Below are 20,902 nucleotides of genomic sequence, written 5' to 3'. Positions count from 1 at the left end.
TCCACGCCCTGGGAAACTTCCTCCTTTCTTTGTCGCTGCGCTCCGCGCCCCCCCGTGGGATTCCCTGCCGCGCTGCCTTATTCCTCCCCCCCCCCCGCTTGAAAGGCTCCTTAGCGTCCCTCCACGGGCACTCTCCCCACCACTCCCCCCCACCCCCGAAACTTGATGTCCTCTGGCAATGGGAACGCAGCAACTTTCCCACTCTCTCCTCCCACCCCTACTCATTGCTCTGTGGCTTGCACTGTAATTTGCTCTGTTAGAACATGCAGCCTTCAAGAGCCTTAGGGTGTTTTCTCGTTTCTTAAGCCATTCTGTCCATCTCCCGGCCCCTGATATGTTCTGGCTTGGTGCCTTGGTCTTTTGCCTTGAGATCTCCAGCCGAGTTTTGTTAAGTACAGGAAAATAAATGCCCTGTCTGAAAACTTTCTTCATTCATGTTGATGATTAAGTATTCGATAATAAATCATGATATGTGCAAAGCGAGGTTTGGTGTTACAGGAATCATGATGTTCGTGTGTCGCCCACACCTGCATTCTAAATCAACAGATTGGAAGTGTAATGCTTTTCTGTGTTAGTCTTGGAAGCATATGTTTGTAAAACCACTTTACTTAAAAATGTAGTAGAATAATCATCACAGGTCACCAGCTAAGGGAGAAAAAATTAGGCTAGTGCCCTGTTTAGCATTTTTCTGAGGTGTAAAGAAGGCCTTGAAAGGGTTTTTGTGCCTCCTCCCCACCCCCACCCCCCAAAAAAGTCTGTGGGGTGACTTTTTAAACTTTTTTTTTACATTAGAAATGTTTAGCTTGACTCCTTTTTCATTATGTTCTAAAATTCTTTTAAAATAATACCTATTTAGCTTAGTAACATTTTGGAGAAAGAAAGCCTTTGTTAAAAATTCAGGTGTCCCTCCTCCTCCCCCCACCCCTTCAAGTGAAGCATGCAAGCTAACAATGTACATCTTCTGAAACCGTGAGCCACTCTTTCATCAAAACCATGGAAAGGGCCCATCACAATTTTTTAATAATGTTCTTCAGATAATCTTTAATATATGTGAATATATTGTTTTGAAGACATGAATTCAAACACTTATTTTTCTATCTTCCCACATAGCAGGTATGTGCTAACCTTTCTATCAGCAGTCCAACTGATCAAATAAAATAGCTACAATTTATACTTTAAAAAGTTGGCCTGCAGAATCAGAGCTTTCTCTTTCTCTCCTCAGCTTTGACACAACTTTATAAATTTGTTTTGTACGTGTTCTACAACTTAAACTGTGCTTGTAAATAATTTTTAGAAGGCTACTTGCCAAGGAATGCTTTTCTGGCATACCTATGTTTAACAAAAGGATATGTATTATATGGAGTGTTAATGTAGAAATCTTCCGGTAATGAAAACTGAATGTCTCATGAGGCTGTGTTCAAACAGGAAATAGAGATATGTTTACGTCAAGACATGTAACTTGAATGACAAGGCTCAGTGGGCCCCTTTGCAGTGTAAATGTGCATATACTTGTCTGTTTCTGTGTGCTCTGAGATTCTCATGAACAAGTTTGCTGTGTTGGTCTCTGAAAGGTAAAATGTGACCTAATGTATTCTAAAAAATGGTGTTCTTCAAGCCAGAAAAATAACGCTAGAGGAAGGCAGAAACAAATATTTTAAAAATATTTTTAAATAATTGCCATGTTATCAGTAGTGGCAAAGTTAGAAGGTATTTGGGTAATCCCGGAATGTAATTTAAAACAGGAAAATAGAGAGCAGGCTATTTTCAGTAAAAAAAAAAAGTTCAGGTAATAGATATTCAAACAGCTGTTTTTACAATGCCCTGTTGCAGTAGAGACAAGAAAAGAAATCTGGGGAAACAAAAATTATTGTAGCAGGCGTAATTTCACATTATTGCCTTAAAGCAAACTTACTTTAACATAACTAATGTATCCTATACAATTACATTTTGCTAACTGATTGTGTATATAGATTTTTGATACACAAAGCTTTATTGAGATGAATGATTTGGCATGACTAGTCCTTCAGAATTTGGAAGGCTTGGTCTTTTGCTTTTCTTTCCATTGTTAGACTAAGAAGTATGTAGGATGAATTTAAAATAGTTTGGTAACTCCTGAAACTTGTTTTGATATTCTAGATGAAAAGATAAAAGAGGAGCATCTTAAAGTGAATTTCCTTTCCCCTTTTTGTTTCAGGACCATGAGTGGGTCATCACTGCTAAATAAGCAAAAGAGGGAGAAATTATGTTGCATTCTATCTGGAGCATTAAAACTAAAGCATACTTGTTTTTTTCTGTTTTTGTTAGAGGATTGCAAATCGCTTTTGAAAATGCTACATGTGTGCAGTATATGAGCAGGAAGTCCTTAAGTGTACGCATACCTGTAACCTTAGCAAGGGATTTCTGCCCCAGCCGCTCTTACCTCCCCAGGGCAGTTGATAACTGCAGGATTTTAGCTAGTGTGTGTTGAGGCTTTTTTATTATTATTCTGGTATGCTTATCTTTCTATTCTCCAGTTCAAGGTCTGGCATTTAGCTCTGATCATAATACCTGCCCTTTGGCTAGCAAGGCTTACAAATCTGGAAATGCCTTTAAGCTGGTTGTGCTGAAGAGCACAGCTCATTCACCTGCTGTCCCCAGAAGCTCTGTGTCATTGCTACAGTGCTTTCAGCCCAGTAAATGAAAAATGCAGTGTTCTTGAATCAGTCTCCTGTGGGAAATTTCATAATGTTCTCTACTAGGTTATTTTGCTGTTCAGTCCTATTTGTCTGATTCTATAGAATGGGTGATAGCATTTTTAAGAAATAAGCATCCAGGTATAGGATCTTACTGGACAAGATTATCTGGATTAATGTAGCCATCTCTTAAAACAGCCCAGTATTGTGCTCACTCTGCATCTTTATTAATGCTATGTATTTATGGACTAAAAGCACGAGCACAAAAAGTAAACACTGCTTTGCTGAAAAGAGTCAATACCTCTTACTGATGTAGAGGGGAAAAATAGCAGGTATTGAGCAATATAGATGCTTCCAAATGTAATCTTTGGTGGAAACATTTTTTTTCTTTGCAGGTATGTGGAGGTGCAAAACTGTAACATCTGAGTCTCATTACGTGTTAGGGATTCCAATTGCCCACAAAGGCATCTGTTAGTTCAAACAGAAAAATGCTCTTGGTTGATTGAGGTCATTTGACAGGACAAGTGGCATAATGTATGTACATTTCATTATAAGGTGAACTGCATTTTCTCCAACTATATCAGAATTTAAAGTGAGAAAAATCTACAACTTGCACTGTAGAAAAATTAGAGTGGTATAACCCAAGATGGGAATCCATCTAATGGATATATAACTCTTTAGACCTCTAAGTGATTCTGGACTGGATTGGTTATGAAGAGAAAATGGTTGCCATTTCGGGGTCAGGCACATGAAACAAGTTGGTGGTGTAGGCTTAGTTCTTAGTAATAGGTGGCCCTATCCCAAAATTACTATAACTCTCCAAAAATGGTACTCTGATTGGATGATTCAGCAGAAATGCCAAGTTTTGGTTGGCTGTAAATCAGTGGTCACCAGCTGGTAGATTGCAATCAACTGGTTGATCCTGGAGCCTCTGCCAGTTGATTGCAATCTCCGACTGCTAAAAGTCCAGTGGTGCAGCAGGGCTAAAGCAGGGGCCCCATGCTGTTCCCGGAAGCAGCCAGCACACCCTGAGGCCCCGGGGGAGGGGCAGGGGTCTCTGCATGCTGCTCCTCCATGCAAGCACCGCCCCCGCAGCTCCCTTTGGCTGGGAACAGGGACCTGCAGATAGGGGCAATGCATGGAGCCATGTGCACCCCCCCCATCACTCCCCAGAGGCTGCAGGGGTATGCTGGCTGCTTCCAGGAGTGGTGTGGGGCCGGGGCAGGCAGCGAGCCTGCCTTAGCCCTGCTGCATCGTCGCCCGAGGTAAGTGCCACCTGATGGAAGCCCACAACCCAGCCCTGAACCCCCTCCCGGAGCCAGCATTCTGAACCCCCTCCTGCACCCCTTCCCCAGCCTGGAGCTCTCACCCCCTCCTACACCCCTGCCTCAGCCCGGAGCCCCCTTCCACATGCCAAACCCCTCAGCCCCAGCCCAGAGCCCACACACCCTCCTGCACCATGACCACCTGCCCCAGCCTGGTAAAAGTGAGTGAGGGTGGGGGAAGGTGAGTGACAGAGAGTGGGGGGATGGAGTGAGCGGAGCAGGGTCTCAGGGAAGGGGTGGGATAGATCCTGGGTTGCACTTAAATTCAAAAAGTGATCTTGTGAGTAAAAAGGTTGGAGACCACTGCTCTAAGTAGTAGTACACAGTACTATTAATGAGGGATCCCACAACGAGAATCTTAAGCTAAGAATGTGCTGGTATTCATGTTGCCTTTATGTCACTTTAAAATAGACTTCTTATTTCTTCTAGTTTTGGTAAATGAAGATAAGTTAATAAGTCTTCATTGAAGAGAATGTGGTGTTCATAAATGGTTACGTGTGTTCTTGGATGTTAAAGTTGCTGGCATTGTGAGACTTCCTTTGGGGAAAACTTTAGATTAGGCTCCATTAAGCAGCTGGAACTGTTTCAGTCTCTGATTGATGGTGGAATGCTGATAAAATCTGCCTGTGGACCCTGTTCTCCCTGCCAATTTAGATTCGTCCAGGGGCTGATTGGAAGAAGATTCTGGAGTAACAAATGAGGGTAAAGTGAACTCTGTAAGCTTGCTGGCCAAAACCAGCTCTGTTTGTTTTTATGATGTCACTTCTATTTTAAAATCTGACCTAAAAAAAACACCAGTTTAGTGACTTCAGTAAAGTTTAAGATTTCAGTTTCAACTCTCCCCTACAAAAGTATGACTAGAGAAATATTAGGGCCCTGAGAAACTGTCCTTAAAGGTACCTGAGGTAAATTTTTCAGGGTTGTCTTTTAAGGAAAAATAAAAAATTAGGTCTTTTGAAGCATTCAGTTCCAATTCACGCTTTAAGAGAACACATTTACAGAATAATTCAGGTGTTGAGGTGAGATGTATGAAAGTGACTGAAGAGTCCTTCCGAGGCTATTAGCAGAGGTCCCTCAGCTAATAAAAGCAGTATAACATAAGAATATTTCTCTCCAGTGCTTATTTCTGTTGTTGCTCATCATTTTCCCAGGCAGCAGCAGAGTGACCTGATTCTTGTGTCTTTCTCTCCTGTCCATAGCGTTCTAACTAGTCTCATGTTTTAATTCTCCTGATGCTTAATAAACCTAGGAATAGCAGAGGAGACATTGGAGTTGTCTGAACGCAGACTGGGGCAGCACTGCATTAATTCACATTTGGAATGTAATACTTGTAGTGATGACTGCTAAAAACTATTTTTAAATGAAAGGTCAAATTGTCAAAAAATCATGGCTTTATCCTCTTCCATCTCTTGTCTCCCTCCCCCCAACTTAATAAAGTTTCCTACTTGACTGGCAAATGGGAGAATAAATTCCTCAAGCCCAGCTATATTGTTCTAGTATCTTAGTTATATACTCTGAGGAAAGTGACCTTTCAGACTTCTACATGCAAAGTTTTTAAGCTGTAAACTATAAAGTTAGATCAGTGGAAAACACCGGATCCTAGATTGACAAGGGAACTTTGAGATGTGGTCTGGAATGATTAAGTCAAATAACAATGGCATTAACATAGGCTATAGTTAAAGCTTTTGTGAAAATGAATTGTTTAGTGTAGTAAGTTTTGATGTTGCTTTGCAGAAAAAGGCACTATGTGCCCCAAAGAGCTTACAATCTAAATACTACTTCCTGCCTCCTGTGATGGAATGGGAATTTTCTGTAACATTTTGCACGAATATTGTGTGTACCTCAGTTTCCCCTATATACTATATTGTTAACTAGGTGGCAGGAAAAGATTGTTTACTCTCTGCAGAGACCCAGAGATACAGGTGTGATCTATGCCTACTGTCTGGGGCCTGGGCCCCGTGTGACAATGGTTGCCTGGGAACAAGAACAAAGGACTGGGGAAGGACAAAGTGGGGGGGTTGTTAAGTGTGAGCTGCTGGAAGCTGGACACTCTCCTGAGCTAGCACGAAAGAGAGGCTCTGGGCTAACCAGGATGGACCATGCTGTAACTTTCTGTTCTGTATGCTAACCAAGGACTTTCTATGCTGTGTTCCAGACAGCTAATAAACCCTACTGTTTTTATGATGCTAGCTGAGAGTCACTGCAGTGTCTGAAGTTGGGGGTGCATTGCTCCCTTTGGGTGTTCAGTTCTCTCTCAGATGGATTAGCTGAAGGGAGCTCATGGTGTGAAGCGGGGGTGCTGAAGGCGCTGAGGTTTGGTCTAAGAAGGCAGTGAAGCCAAGTTTCTTAACAAGTGAAAGAGTGAGACCCTGAGGGAGCCTGGCACACTGAAGGGGTTCTACAGGGACTGTTCCAGAGCTGTTCCAAAGCACTGGACCTATGGATCTGTGACACCAATATTTGTAGTGAATCAAATAGTGCACAAACACATTTTCAAAAACTAGTTGTTTGTATTGAATGATGGAAAGCAAATAAATGCCAAATTAAACAGTAAATTATAGCACCTTAATATAGTTAATGGGAGGTGAAGGGTTCTAGCTTAACAGGCATAACTGCATAGAGCTGCTGTTTGTCCCATGCTAAGACTACTGGAGACCCTGACAGCTTTTTGGAGCTGAGCATATGTTTCATATGGATCTTAATCTTCTTTTGCAGACCACATTCTGCAGATAATCAGGGACTCTTTTTGTTCTGTTTGTACAGTGCCTAACACAGCGGAGTCCTGTTTCATGACTAGGGCTCCTAGACATTACAGTAGTACATATAATTGTCACAACATGGTACATGGTAATCTTTTTTGGAAGATGTCTTTTATTAAAAATGAAAAGTGTACTTTTAAAACTAGTTTAATACTGATCCACAGGTATTTCCTAATGGACCCAGGAATGATTTTAAATGGTAGGCTCATCCCAAATCTTAAAAGAAGTGAGAGTCCCCTTTCAAGTAAGAGTCTGTGTCAGGGGATGTTTAACTTGCTAAGGAGAAGATTCAGGATATTATGCAAGTGTTCTGTTAGTTTCCAATTTTATTTTAAAAGATTAAAAAAAAAAAGTATTCTATCCCATATCCTGTATACCCACAATTGCAACTGTCACTAAGTCTGCAGTGGGTAGGGCTGGCGGTTTCCCACTATATTCTCTAACAGGTGTCTGTAGGTTTTGCAAATGGATGGGAAGCTTAAAACCTCCATACTCTGGAAACCTGTAGGCCTCTCGGATGACACAATCACTTGGGAGCCTTGATTGGTTTATGATGTGCTATCAATAGAACTCTCAGGCAAGCTAGAACAGCTTCTGAGATCAATATAGTGATTATGTGGCATCATATATAAGACAAATGAGGTCCATGGACTGCAAGTGGAATCTTAATATATTACCAATATTTGTCTTGTGTAACTTCCAGAGAACTTTCTCAAGGTGGACATGCTAAAGACAGTAAGTGGAAGAGAGTTGTGGGAGTTCGAGTTGTTTGAAAAGTAGCACGGAGCCTGGTTGAAGAAGGCATATGGTACTGAAGCTGATCATATTGTTTTGGTGGAGGGATTAGTTACTGAGCCACATCAGGGAGGTTTTTTTTTATAGATTCGAATCACTGACAGCATTGCAAATTGTTTCAAATTATAAATCTCTTGTGAGTGTGTGCATTCAGATATCACAAAGTTGAAAAACAGCTTAACTTGGCACTCAGAGTATGCAGCTTGGTGGCTGACAATGCTGTGTAATTAGCTGCAGGAAATGTTTTCCTTTAAGATACTACACTGAATGGCTTAAATTGAAAGGAAGGGGAAAAACTTCTCTGTTCTAGAGTCAGAAGTTAGTTTGTATGCATATTGTGTGGGATCCACTGTAGTTAAGTTTAATTACTCTGCAGATACTGTGAATCCTTAACAAAACATTTCAGAAATACCATCAGGCTATGGCAACTGTAGCAGTCTGTGCTAGACTGTAAGGTACAGAATTTAAGTTGATGGTGTCCTTTGTTAATTTTGAGTCACCACTTTTAAGCACATACTTACATAAACCTGAACTTTCATAGAATCCTAGAAATGTAGGGCTGGAAGAGACCTCAAGAAATCAAGTTTCAGAGTAGCAGCCGTGTTAGTCTGTATCCGCAAAAAGAAAAGGAGGACTTGTGGCACCTTAGAGACTAACACATTTATTTGAGCATAAGCTTTTGTGAGCTACAGCTCACTTCATCGGATGCATGCAGTGGAAAATACAGTGGGGAGATTTTATATACACAGAGAACATGAAACAATGGGTGTTACCATACACACTGTAATGAGAGTGATCAGGTCAGGTGAGCTACTACCAGCAGGAAAGGAAAAAAAAAACCTTTTGTAGTGATGATCAAGGTAGGCCATTTCCAGTGGTTGATAAAGGAACAGTGGCAGCGGGGGAATAAACATGGGGAAATATTTTTACTTTGTGTAATGACCCATCCACTCCCAGTCTTTATTCAAGCCTAAGTTAATGGTGTCGAGTTTGCAAATTAATTCCAATTCAGGAGTCTCTCATTGGAGTCTGTTTTTGAAGTTTTTTTATTGAAGAATTGTCACCTTTAGGTCTGTAATCGAGTGACCAAAGAGATTGAAGTGTTCTCCGACTGGTTTTTGAATGTTATAAGTCTTGACGTCTGATTTGTGTCCATTTAGTCTTTTACTTATAGACTGTCCAGTTTGGCCAATGTCCGTGGCAGAGGGGCATTGCTGGCACATGATGGCATATATCACATTGGTAGATGTGCAGGTGAACGAGCCTCTGATAGTGTGGCTGATGTGATTAGGCCCTATGATGGTGTCCCCTGAATAGATATGTGGAAGTGAGCTGTAGCTCACGAAAGCTTATGCTAATAAATTTGTTAGTCTCTAAGGTGCCACAAGTCCTCCTTTTCAAGAAATCAAGTCCATCCCCCTGCTCTAAGGCAGGACCAAGTAAACTTAGATCATCCCTGACAGGCGTTTGTCCAACCTGCTCTTAACTCCCCCCCCCCCCCCCCCCAACCTCCATTGGAAGCCTACTGCAGAGCTTGACTGCCCTTACAGTTAGGAAGTTTTTCCTAATATCTAACCTAAATCTGCTTTGCAGTAGATGAAGCCCATTACTTCTTGACCTACCTTCAGTGGATATGGAAAACAATTGATCACAGTCCTCTTTATAACAGCCCTTAATGAAGACTGTTATCAGGTTCTCTCCCCTCCACCCCCCCAGTCATCTTTTCTCAAGACTAAACATTCCCAGTTTTTTTTAAACCTTTCGAAACCCTTTATTATTGTTGCTGCTCTCCCAGTTGTCCACACCTTTTCTAAAGTGTGGCACCCAGAATTGGATACAGTATTTCAGCTGACACCTTACCAGTGCCAGGTAGAGTGGGACAGTTACCTCCTGTGTCTTACATCCAACACTCCTATTAATACACCCTAGAACATTACCCATGTGATGCAGCTGTGAAAAAGGCTGACTCATACCCAATTTGTGATCCACTCTAATCCCCAGATCCTTTTCAGCAGTACGACCACCTCGGCAGTTATTCCCCATTTTGTAGTTGTACGTTTTTTATTTTTTCCTTCCTAAGTGAAGTACTTTGTACTTTTTTGAATTTCATCTTGTTTAATTCAGACCAGTTCACTGATTTGTGGTGATTGTTTTGAATTCTAATCCTGTCTTCCAAAGTGCTTGCAACCCCTCCCAGCTTGGTGTCATCTGCAGATTTTTATAAGCATATTTTTCACTCCATTATCCAAGTCATTAATTAAAATATTGAAGCGGTACGGGACCCTATTTCCCTGTCTAGTCCATCCATTTCCTAGTGTTTTCACAGAATATTAACACTCCCCCCTCTGGCCAACTGTCAGACTAAGCCTGTTCCTTTAAGCTAGTGGGAGACCTGGCAGAAGTCACTTAATTTAACTTTAACTTTGTGACATTTTTGCAGTCTCTTGAGAATTTAGCCTGTGTTTGATCATAGTAGCTCAGCATCTGGATGTCCTAGTAATACCAAACATGCAGTCACAGAAGTATCAGTGTTACAACTGGTAATAGTTTTCTTTAGTAAAATACTAAGTTTTAATATAGTGAAATCACCCGGAGAATAGTTGTAACTATTTGAAGCACTATGTACCTGTAGCCTTTGTTAGTCTCTTCTAGGTTGGCAGAAATCAAAAACTGTCATTCTTGTTAGAACAACTGACAAGAAAATCTGGCTTAACAGAACTTGCTTGTAGTACTGTTATCTATAACAGAGGTTCTCAATTAGGGGTCTGGGGTCCCCTGCGGGGCTGCAAGTGGGTTTCAGGGGGTTAAACTTGCTACATCCCAGGCTAGAAAGCCAAAGGCCTGCAGCCTGGGGCCCTGAGCCCTACCATCTGGGGCTGAAGTGAAGCCTGAGCATGGGACCGGGCAATTGCTCTGCTTGCTACCCCTTAATGCCGGCCCTGGCTTTTATATGGAGAAAAACAGTTGTTGTGGCACAGCTGGGCCATGGAGCTTTTATAGCATGTTTGGGGGGGGGGTCCTCAGAAAGCAAACAGTTGAGAACCTCTGATCTATAAAGTATATTTAGTGTGCACCATAGAAATCTTAGCCTACATTCCCACTGTTTGCTCAGTCTGAGAGCGTAAAACAGCATGATGACTAACAGTGACACATGCAGTGAACAAATAATCAGCAGGAGACTTCCCTTATTGTACACAAATAAGATGAAGGAATTCAGTAAACAGAGCTGTAGACTAGCCAGGAGATAGGGTTGTTTTTTTAATTTATTTTTAATTTTGTTTGTTATGTGTGTGGGGAAACAAGGACTTATTGGCCTGACAAAGATCATGTGGCCTGGAATCAATTAAAATTGCAGAAATTAAATAATGAATGCAGTGTGTTATGTAAGCATCTGCAATGGCACTTTTTGCATGCATTGGACAAATAAAACCAACGTTCCTTTTGACTCTGGCTGCATGCACAGCCTCTCTGTAGATTATTCCTGCCGGAAGCAGCAGTGGGGTTCAAGTCAGGCCAGTAGTCTTGGCCCTGTTCCCAAAGTCTGCTGTGGGATACATCTCCATGACTTTATTCTTTTGGAAAAAATCAAGTAGAATATCCCTCTCTCCTTCCACCTTCAGCTGTGGTGTTTTGCATATACGTGTGTGCATATGGTTTCTGCCGCTCGTTGAGGTGGAGTACGGACATCAATGGGAGAGCGGTCTCCCATCAATTGAGCGTGTCTTCAGTAGACCTGCTAAATCAATGCAACTGCACTGATTGTGGCAGCACCAATTTAGCGCCATAGTGAAGACAAGCCCACAGTGGTGGAAGGGGGTTCTTCTGTCACTGTAGTAAATCCACCTCTGCAAAAGGCGGTAGCTTACACCCAACCTAGCAGTGTCTACACTGGGAATTAGGTTGGCTTTATATTGCATAGGGCATGAAATTTCCACAGCCCTGAGCGATGTAGCTAAGCTGACCTAACTTTGTCATGTAGACCAGGCCTGTATCTTATACACAAGCTTCATAAGAATCGATAGCTCCTGATTGTATGAGGTAGTAAGTAACTTCTGCTAGTTATAATGGAAGTCTCTAAGTTGTGTAGGTTGCTTAAAAAAATCTTGTTTTCAGAGTATGAAATTGAGAATAAATTATGTCTCTGATATGCAGTTTGTTCAACCGTCACATTATGTAGTATATTCCTGAACATTTTAACTGTTTTGCTGGGCAGATGCTTTTTTATAACTACCTGCTCTATTTAAACCTTTTACATTAATTTTGAGTTAGGACTTGTTGTATTAAGTCAGTCCAAGGGATTTTTTTAAATTCACAACTAACACATACTTGAGTCAAAATGAAGTGAGAGATATTGCAGTGTTAGTCACTGGGCTTTAACTGGCCTCTTTCAAATTATAGAAAGGAAAAAAGCTGACCCAGGGAATTCTTAATTCCTGATTCTCTATATATTTGGCCTCCAGCAGGCATCCAGAAAGTAAAAATTGAATAGGTATTTCTTGATCATCTGGCTACTAGTATTTAGGAAACTTAAAAAGAAAGAGTTGCTAAGCATTTTGACTATGTATTTGTCTTTAATCTGACACAGTCAAATGTTACTTATCAGTATACAACTCACACAGCAGAAGTAGATGGCTAATTTCCTTTGCCGTTATTGCTGACTCATGTCTTTGTTTATTACCTAATTAGTTTGTAGTTTGTCTCCTTTACTGTGCCTTTTCTAATCAAGCTGTAAATATGACCTCCAACAAGAAAAATATAAAAGATCATTCTTAACTACCTACGGAAACTTTTGACGTCAGTTGCTTGCAAAAACTAATGACAATAGGAGGGCTTAGACTCGAGAAATACTGTTCATAACTATTTTTGTCTTTTTCCAATCCTTTAGTATTGTAGCTTTGAGCGTCCTATTGATATCAGTAGAATAAGTAAAATTGGCACTATCAACATTATAAGCCAAAACTTGAATTTTTCATGATGCAGAGTGATTTGTTCTGGGGGGTTGGAGATTTTTAAATTGCTACTAGGAGCCTAGCAGTGCTTAGATAGCTTGGTAATGGACATTTTATAAAAACCAGAGGGCACTTATGATATGTGCTACTGTATAATGGCAAAAATTGATGTATACATGTGATGGAGGGGGAAACTTTTCTGGAGGAAATGCACTTGCACACTTGGAAGCAACACAGTGATTTTGAGAAAATGTCCTGAATTGTGCTCTTTTTATTCTTTCTATAGCTCCATTTAACAACAGAACTCAGTTTCTATTAGAAGTTTGAAAAGCTTAGTGACTTTCTGCTACTCAAGACATGACACTTCCATTCCGAAAAGATTTGGACAAGTACAAGGATCTTGATGAGGATGACATTCTTGGCAAGCTGTCAGAAGAAGAGCTGAAACAACTGGAAACTGTTCTGGATGACCTTGACCCTGAGGTGGGTATTGGGCAGCAAACAGCCCCTTTTGGTGGCACTGGTTAAGAAACTATGCTGACAAACTAGTGCCTCTTTCTTGAATTCATTTTATATGTACAGAACAGGTTTTCTAACCTACTAAAGAAACACTACTAAAAATAAAAAGACACATATCTCAAAGCTGTTTGGTTGTTTTCATGTTGCAGACAGGAAACAATGTAAAGCAAAATGACCATGAAGACGTTTTTGGGAATAATACATAATTATAGAAAGAAAAATTACAGTTGGTGGTGTTCCTGAAGGAAATTCTTTGTTTGAAAATGTTTCAAGCTTTATTATCCTGTTTCCAACATGTATTGATCACCATCTTTTTGTACTCCTGATGGCCTCCTCTGTTGCATGTACTGATGATGAGGGAAGGGTGGACTTCTTCTGCCTCCCAGTCCTGTTCTTTAGCTAGATTTGGGTTCTAGTCCCAGCTGTCAATTTAAGTTTAAGATTGATATAATCTCTGTAGACTTGTGACATTCAATAGTATTGTAATACACTAGTCAGTGTTGAATAACTTGATTTGTAGCAGAGTATTCTTGTGGGATGCCAGTAGTTACGTATGGTTGCTTACGTCTCATGTTGGTGACATGCATAATTTTTAACTGTGGGGAAATGGTCAAATTTTTTTTTTTTTTTTTTTTTTAAAATGACCATCTGAAATCTCCCCCCTTACTTATGTACTGCTCCCTCCTTTCTATCCACATTTTTTCCTCCATTTTTTCTATGACTTTCTCCTTTAATTCACATCATACCAGCAGTTGCAGAGGGCCTTGAGTAAGATCAAGTCTCCTGCACAAAAGTGCTTCCCCATGTTGTTGGTTGCTGGCTGAGTTGGCTAGAATAGACAGTCGTCTTATGAATTTGGAAAGTTGTAGATAAAAAAAGACTGAATTGAAGCTGACAACTTGTATACCAGGACTTTTGAAGCTTTGTCATAGTTCTTCCTTTTGTTTTGTAGAATGCACTTTTGCCAGCAGGCTTCCGACAGAAAGACCAGACTACTAAAAAGGCCTCAGGTGCTTTTGACAGAGAGGGACTCCTTGCTTATTTGGAGAAGGAAGCACTGGAACAAGAAGACAGGGAGGATTTTGTTCCTTTTACAGGGGAAAAGAAAGGTAAGAATGTCCTTAGCCAGCATGTTGACACCCATTCAGGAATGGACTTTACTGGTGTGATGCGTGGGCTGTTTTGACATTCTTCTTTGGGTAGAATAGCCAGCAACTCCCCTCAACCAGTTTATTTGAAGTGTCATTCTCCCTGTCAGTAGTTGGAAATGCTCCGGTAGCTTACACCACCAGTGCTCCAGAGAATTGCTTATGGACAATCCCATTAATAATTTGATATTACATTGGAATATAACAAGAAAATTCCATTGAAACAACATGATCTAGTGGACTAAGCACAATATCAGGAGCCAGGAAGTCCTGAATTCAGGTTCCAGGCTCCCACTTATCTGCTGGGAACTGCTTTCTGCTTCCCCTATCTCTAAAACAGGAATTCTTACCTTGGAAAGGTGTCATTATCATTAGTTATTGTTTGTATAGTGGTTTGAAAATGTACACGTATTGTAGAGTAATAAACTGTATATATATTACAAATAAAGCCACCCTTATAACACTGGAGAAGTAGTAGAGGGGTCCATCATGGTGGTGGGGAAAGAGAAGAAAGACTGTAAATAGGAGGGCCGCTAGTGGTCTTACTAAAAGCCACCTGGCATTGAAGAGATTGGATAGCAGTAAAAATGAGGGATGGCTGTGGCTGATTTAAAAGGCAAAGCTTTTCTACAGCTTGGAGCCCAGTACAGCAAAAGGCATTATTGCCTTCCAATCCCAGATGATATGGTAGGATTCCTAGTAGAAAAATGGCCCAGAGCAAATTTAAACTTTTTACCCATGAAATTGTATTATGAGAAGGTTCATGCCCCATTTGTACTCTATTAGTGATTCAAGTTTCTGGTTTAAAAATATTTTTAGTACTTGCTGTTACTCTGCATTTTAGGAAAGTGTGTTGGGTTGGAATTTTATTGGGAATGCTTTAAAAAAAGACACAACACAAGACATGCTTACACCACAAAGAAAATGTTGCAGATGAAAACACGTATCTGGAGTCCATATAATAAGAGTGTATATGATTTTATATATATATGCATACACATGCTCAAAGCTGATTCTGGTATCTAATCATTCCTACTCGCATAATTATGTGTGTACAATTCAAATAGGATATAGCACTTGGAGATAGTGAAGAAAATTTCACTGTAAATCAACTCTGCTTCGCAATTTAAGAAAATGTCCAAGTGTCTGTGTCCTGGAGTATGATTTAGAATCAAAGTAAGTTTTCAAGTGTTTCTGATACTTCTAAAGCTTGGCTACAAATCACTATTGTCAAACAAATGTAAGCGCAGAAAAAATGTAATGGCTAATGTGAAAGTATATTCAGAAATGCTACTTACTCATAAAGCCTCTGGAACTGAAATAATAATTAGGATTTTTTTAAAAAAAAAACCAAGATTTTGATTAACAGCTCTGTGGTTCTGTTCTTATGGAACAGTTTCTTCCCCGGCCCAGATTTAAAATTGAGCCTGTCAATCTGTCCCCATTCATACATTATAAATTATGATTATGTTGGAAGGAATCAATGGACTTCAATTAATTCAATATTTTCCTTTTTGGGGGTGGGGGAGTTCCTGTCCTACTATTTGGTGCCTTCAGGCTCTGTTTTTCAACTGTATCTTGTACTCATTGGTTCAAAACACTAGATTCTAGCTTATCTGTTGGTGAATGAACAGCTGGTTCTGGATTTTCAGACTTTTCTGTACATTAATCTGCTTAATTTGCATATGCAATTATTGATTGCGCATAGCAATTAGATGCAAACGTTTGGGTGAATATTTTCATATATAATGCCTGCAACTACAACAACCACAACCTCTTCTGCTTCTACTGGCTTGTATTTGGGTCTTTAGTATGCTATTTAACCTATCTTGTTCTGTGTTTCTAATCTTAGTAAGGTTTCCCAGCACATAGTGCAAACGGTTTAAGGGTAAAAGGTGACTGTGAGAGAAGTCCTCTGGGTTTCCTTACCCTAAAGGCCTTGTTTCTAGTCTAGCTGAGAAAGGTTAGACATGGCTCCCTCTGGACCTCGTGGAAGCAGTCCTTAGATTGGCTGGAAGGATCTAAGAGAGTAATAAAAGTAATTGTCGATTCTCTTTACTCCACTTACCACCCAGCCTGATAACTCTGCCTTCTCAGATTTCCCAGCTCTTGCTGGTCTGGAGAAGAAGATGTGTTAAATATGATTTCACTCAGCTAGGGGAATGCCTTCTAAAGTTCCTCCGGCTTTCTTGTTATCAGCTTTGTAGACCAAAGCTATGCAATTATTTCTGGAAAATAGAAGGATCCAGCTGTAGTATAAATCATAGTGAATAAAGATCAAATGTCACTTCCTTTATGTAATGAAGTATTACTAGTGGCAACAAGCTGTTCAGATACAGCAGTGTCATGCCAGCGTAGCCATTAAAGATCCCTTCACTCCTAAAAAGAGTGGTGTTATTTAATAACCTTCCTTATCTTTTTCCTTGAATACTAAAGGAAAAGATAAGTTTAATTTAAAAAAGGAGTAAATGGAAAGAATATATTAAAAATATTGTAAAAAGTGAAACTAGGTACTTTTCAGCAAAATTAGAGCTATGAAAACAATTTTTGCAGTGTATAATATTGAGGAATTTTATGCACGTCTTAGACAGCATAATTCTTTGTTACTCCTTTCTCCAGACCCCCACCCTCCAGCTCTGGTTTTATGATTGGGGGGGGGGGGGGGGATTTTTTTTTTTTCTTGCATGGGAGAGTGATGCTGACTGTCAAAATTCAACCTTAGCTTGCTGCCCCACTTAGACTGAGATTTTCAAAAAGTTGACTGACTTCAGATACATTAATTTTTGGGTGCCCAGCCTGAGACTTTAAGGGAACCTGATTTTCAGAAACTCTTCCCTGATCTTCCCAGCACTCTAAAAAACCCCCACCTTCACGAGGGGTATAGCTACCAGTGCTGGGAGCACAGCTTCCAGCGCTGGTGCACTGTCTATACTTGCACTTTACAGTGCTAAAACTTGCTGCACTCAGAGGGGTGTTTTTTCACACCCCAGAGCGAGAAAGTTGCAGTGCTGTAAAGTGCCAGTATAGACAAGCCCTCAGTGTAACAAACAAACTTAAAACTTCAGTGAACTCAGTCTGAATAGGTGGAAATGTGGAGTGGTGAGGAATGGGAATCTTGCTTACCTGTTCAGTTAACCTAGCTTGACAATGTTTCCCACTCATCTTGTGACAAATCGTTCTTGTCTAATGTGTGTTCAAGCTTATATTTTTACCAGGAATCTAAACTAGCTAGAATAAATTCTGATTTGGGCTGCTTCTGCTTCCCTATGTGCCGTTTTGTTGGGACAGAGACTTTACTACCAAATACAATAGAATAGAAACTGGTCTGAGTCTTATGTCTAACTCTCTGAATTTTTACTTAATTAGATGGGAAATCTATCCAGTTCTCTCTCCTCCCAAAAATACAAACCACACCTATCCTGTTTTACAGGGGCGGGCAAACTTTTTGGCTTGAGGACCGCATTGGGTTTCGGAAATTGTATGGAGGACCGGTTAGGGGAGGGGGTCGTGACCTGGCCCCCACCTCCTATCCGCCCCCCACCCTGGGACCCCTGCCCCATCCACACACCCCCACTCCCTGTCCCCTGACCACCCCTGGATCCCCACCCCTAACTGCCCCCCGCTGCCCCATCCAACCCCTCCTCTCTTTCCTGACTGCCCCCCGGGACCCCTGCCCCATCCAATCACCCCTGCTGCCCCATCCAACCTCCCCCCCTCCGGGACCCCTGCCCCCATTCAACCCCCTGTTCCCGCCCTGACCCCTATCCACACTCGCGCCCTCTGACCACCACCCTGAACTCCCCTGCCCTCTATCCAACCCCCCTGCTCCGTGCCCCCTTACCACACTGCCTGGAGCATTGGTGGCTGGCGGTGCTACAGCCGCGCCGCCCGGCTGGAGCCGGGCCGCGCCGCCACCGCACTGCACTGAGCACCGGGTCAGGCCGGGCTCTGCAGCTGCCCTGCCCCAGGAGCTCACATCACCGCCACCCAGAGCATTGTGCCAGCGGCGGAGCGAGCTGAGGCTGCAGAGGAGAGGGGACAGCGGGGTAGGGGCCAGGGGCGAGCCTCCCTGGCCAGCAGCTCAGGGGCCGGGCAGGAGGGTCCTGCGGGCCGGATGTGGCCCGCGGGCCATAGTTTGCCCACCTCCTGCTATTTTATATAAATCTTCTTTACCTTCGCCAATCAGCTACCTTGATTATAGGAAGCTTTACAAAAAGCCTATTTTCTATGTGATGCTTATTTTAATGATCCCACCTTGTGCTGTAATCCTAGTGGATCTCGTAAACTAATCAGGACTGTGCAGGGAACATGTGTCCACTCAATGGTTCACCAGTACCATATCAATCTGGAGTCAGTTCTGAACTGATGTTCAACATGATGTTGGGGGCTTCTGTGCTGATCCTGAGCACTTGAGATTATTCAAGTAGTATATGATGGGAGACGTTAAATACAATGTCCTGGCCACGCACAGACCCTGGTAACTTACACTCTGCCTGCCTAAATTCCCCTGCTGTTTGAATTGAATATGGTGGTGTTCTTCACTTGTCTGAAATAATTTAGGGTTGACGTGCACTGTTAAACAACTGCACGATTAACCCCAGGGTTGTAACATGTCACGATTCCTCTACAATTTAGTACCTTTAGCTACCTCATTGTCTTGTGAAACTTCATGAGCTTGAAATCGTATTGTGAAGCACTTGGAGGTAATGGGAGAAACAGGACTATAGAAGTGTGAAGCATAACAAATCATATGTAAAATGAGTACAGTATACTCTTTCTAGTGCTTGGCTTTGTTTCTAAAAGCGTACTATCAAACACCCACCCCTTCTAAAAAAAGGACTTTGTTTTCAACCGGTTTTAAGAACTTGAAAGTCACATGCTGTTCTGATTAAGTTTTGAAACATACAATAAGCCATTGTTGCCTGAAGAAATAATTCAGGCAAAAGATTGATGTAACACATTTTTCCTCCAGGAAGTGTCACTTTAAAAAGCTGCAGTAACTTCAGAACAAGTAGCTGTGTGTCTCCCTGCAAAAAGGCAAAAGCTCAAGGCTGGGAGTAAGGAGATCTGGGTTTTGTTCCTGGCTGTGAAACCAGTGTGTTTTGGGCAAGCCACTTAACCTCTCATTGCCTGCTTCCCTAACGGTGAAATGTGATACTTGCCTAACCGCATAGGGTGATGTGAAGATTAATTTATTAATGCTTGTATTCCCTCTGAAATCATCATGTGGAAGGTGCTATGGTCTGTCTTAATATTTAGCTAATATTTTGTAAATTAGGCTTTGCATCTCAAAGCGTTACACTTTTCTAGTCCTTCCCTCCCATCACCTCCCCACACACTGCATTCTTACTATGGCTTCTTCACCTCATGGATTGACTGGTCATAAAACATTGTTTCTGCTTTAACATAACAGTAAATATGGTGGACTAAAAACTTTAGCTGTATGCATTATTTATCTGGATTGATCCAGGGGACTTGGCTTAAGTTGATTTAAATTTACTGTTGGCCTTTTTAGCATCAAGAATTATTCTGCAGGAAAATTCCCCCAATTGCAATTATACCCAATTTTGTCTTTCAGACAAATGGCTGGTCTTTAAAGGAAATGTGAGAGAGGTTAAAGGGGGTGGGGGAGGGGGACAGTGGTGTTGTGAGGTGAAGTTATATGCCTAAAGATGCTTTGAGTTTAAGAGGAGGTGAAAGTTTAACAAATTGACACTTGGTTAAGTGCTGTTGTATTGCAAGACACGTTTACATGAAAGCTAGCATGAGAAAATGGATTTATATAGCTGGGAATTGGAAAAACTACACAAGTGCCTTTCAGAACTTTCTTCTAATGAAGAATATGTAGTAAATATTGTTTCTGAATGCCCCATGGCTCTGTGAGGAAGAGATTTATCACCTGTATTTTACAAAGCTGGCATTCATTTGTGCTCAAAAGATGAGTACAAGAGTGGGTTGACAAGCCAAAGCATTTCTCCATTATTAAAATAAAGGAAAATGGTGGATACAATCTTGAATGTTGATTTGATGAAATATTTAATCTTGAAGGGCATGAAGATATATTCAGTTTTATTACCCTTATTTTTCTTTGTTCTGCAAGGAATCATTAGGACAGAGAGTAAATACTACTCAGTTGTCCTCCGTTCCCAATAGATGCTTTGGTCCCAGGATTAGTATACAATGAAATTGATTTGGAGTCCAATCATCTTGATGTGCAGTTTGTCAATTACCACTAACTTCAATGAGTTGACGGTGTTTGGCGCCTTGCAGGATTGGCCCTTAATGAGTGGCTAGAGGGGAAACGAGCTGTAGCTCACGAAAGCTTATGCTCAAATAAATTTGTTAGTCTCTAAGGTGTCACAAGTACTCCTTTTCTTTTTGCGAATACAGACTAACACGGCTGCTACTCTGAAACCTGTTTTAATATGGTGGACACATGTGAGTACTGATCAACACACTACTGTATTTATTAAAAGCCAGAGGCAGTATAGCACGTCTGAAACCTAGACTAGTTGCCACCATGCATAGAATCATAGTACATAAAATGAGATTAGAAGGCGTGGGGAAGTTAAAGTACATTCTGTAGCCTGGAAAGTTTGGGTTACAACTGATCCTAAATGCAATAGCAGGAAGCAAACAAAATAGATTGATCAAGATAAATAAGGTTTCAGAGTAGCAGCTGTGTTAGTTTGTATCTGCAAAAAGAAAAGGAGGACGTGTGGCACCTTAGAGACT

At 41.2% G+C, this 20,902-nt stretch overlaps 1 protein-coding gene across 3 annotated transcripts in view; it reads left to right on the top strand.

Moving 5' to 3' along the window:
- LOC102947514 (tropomodulin-3) overlaps positions 1-20,902 on the top strand; it is a 42,638-nt gene that overhangs the window by 312 nt on the left and 21,424 nt on the right. For all 3 annotated transcript variants that reach the window (XM_037910663.2, XM_043523553.1, XM_043523552.1), the window contains exons 2-3: positions 12,787-12,983; positions 13,972-14,128. In XM_037910663.2, the coding sequence (XP_037766591.1) occupies positions 12,858-12,983; positions 13,972-14,128 (283 nt within the window). In that variant the 5' untranslated portion in view covers positions 12,787-12,857. The remainder of the gene's footprint in view (positions 1-12,786; positions 12,984-13,971; positions 14,129-20,902) is intronic.

The sequence above is a fragment of the Chelonia mydas genome, chromosome 10 (assembly GCF_015237465.2).
Source record: "Chelonia mydas isolate rCheMyd1 chromosome 10, rCheMyd1.pri.v2, whole genome shotgun sequence".
NCBI lineage: Eukaryota > Metazoa > Chordata > Testudines > Cheloniidae > Chelonia > Chelonia mydas.
The sequence above is the reverse complement of the archived record's forward strand: the minus strand, read 5'-3'. Positions and strand labels throughout refer to the sequence as shown.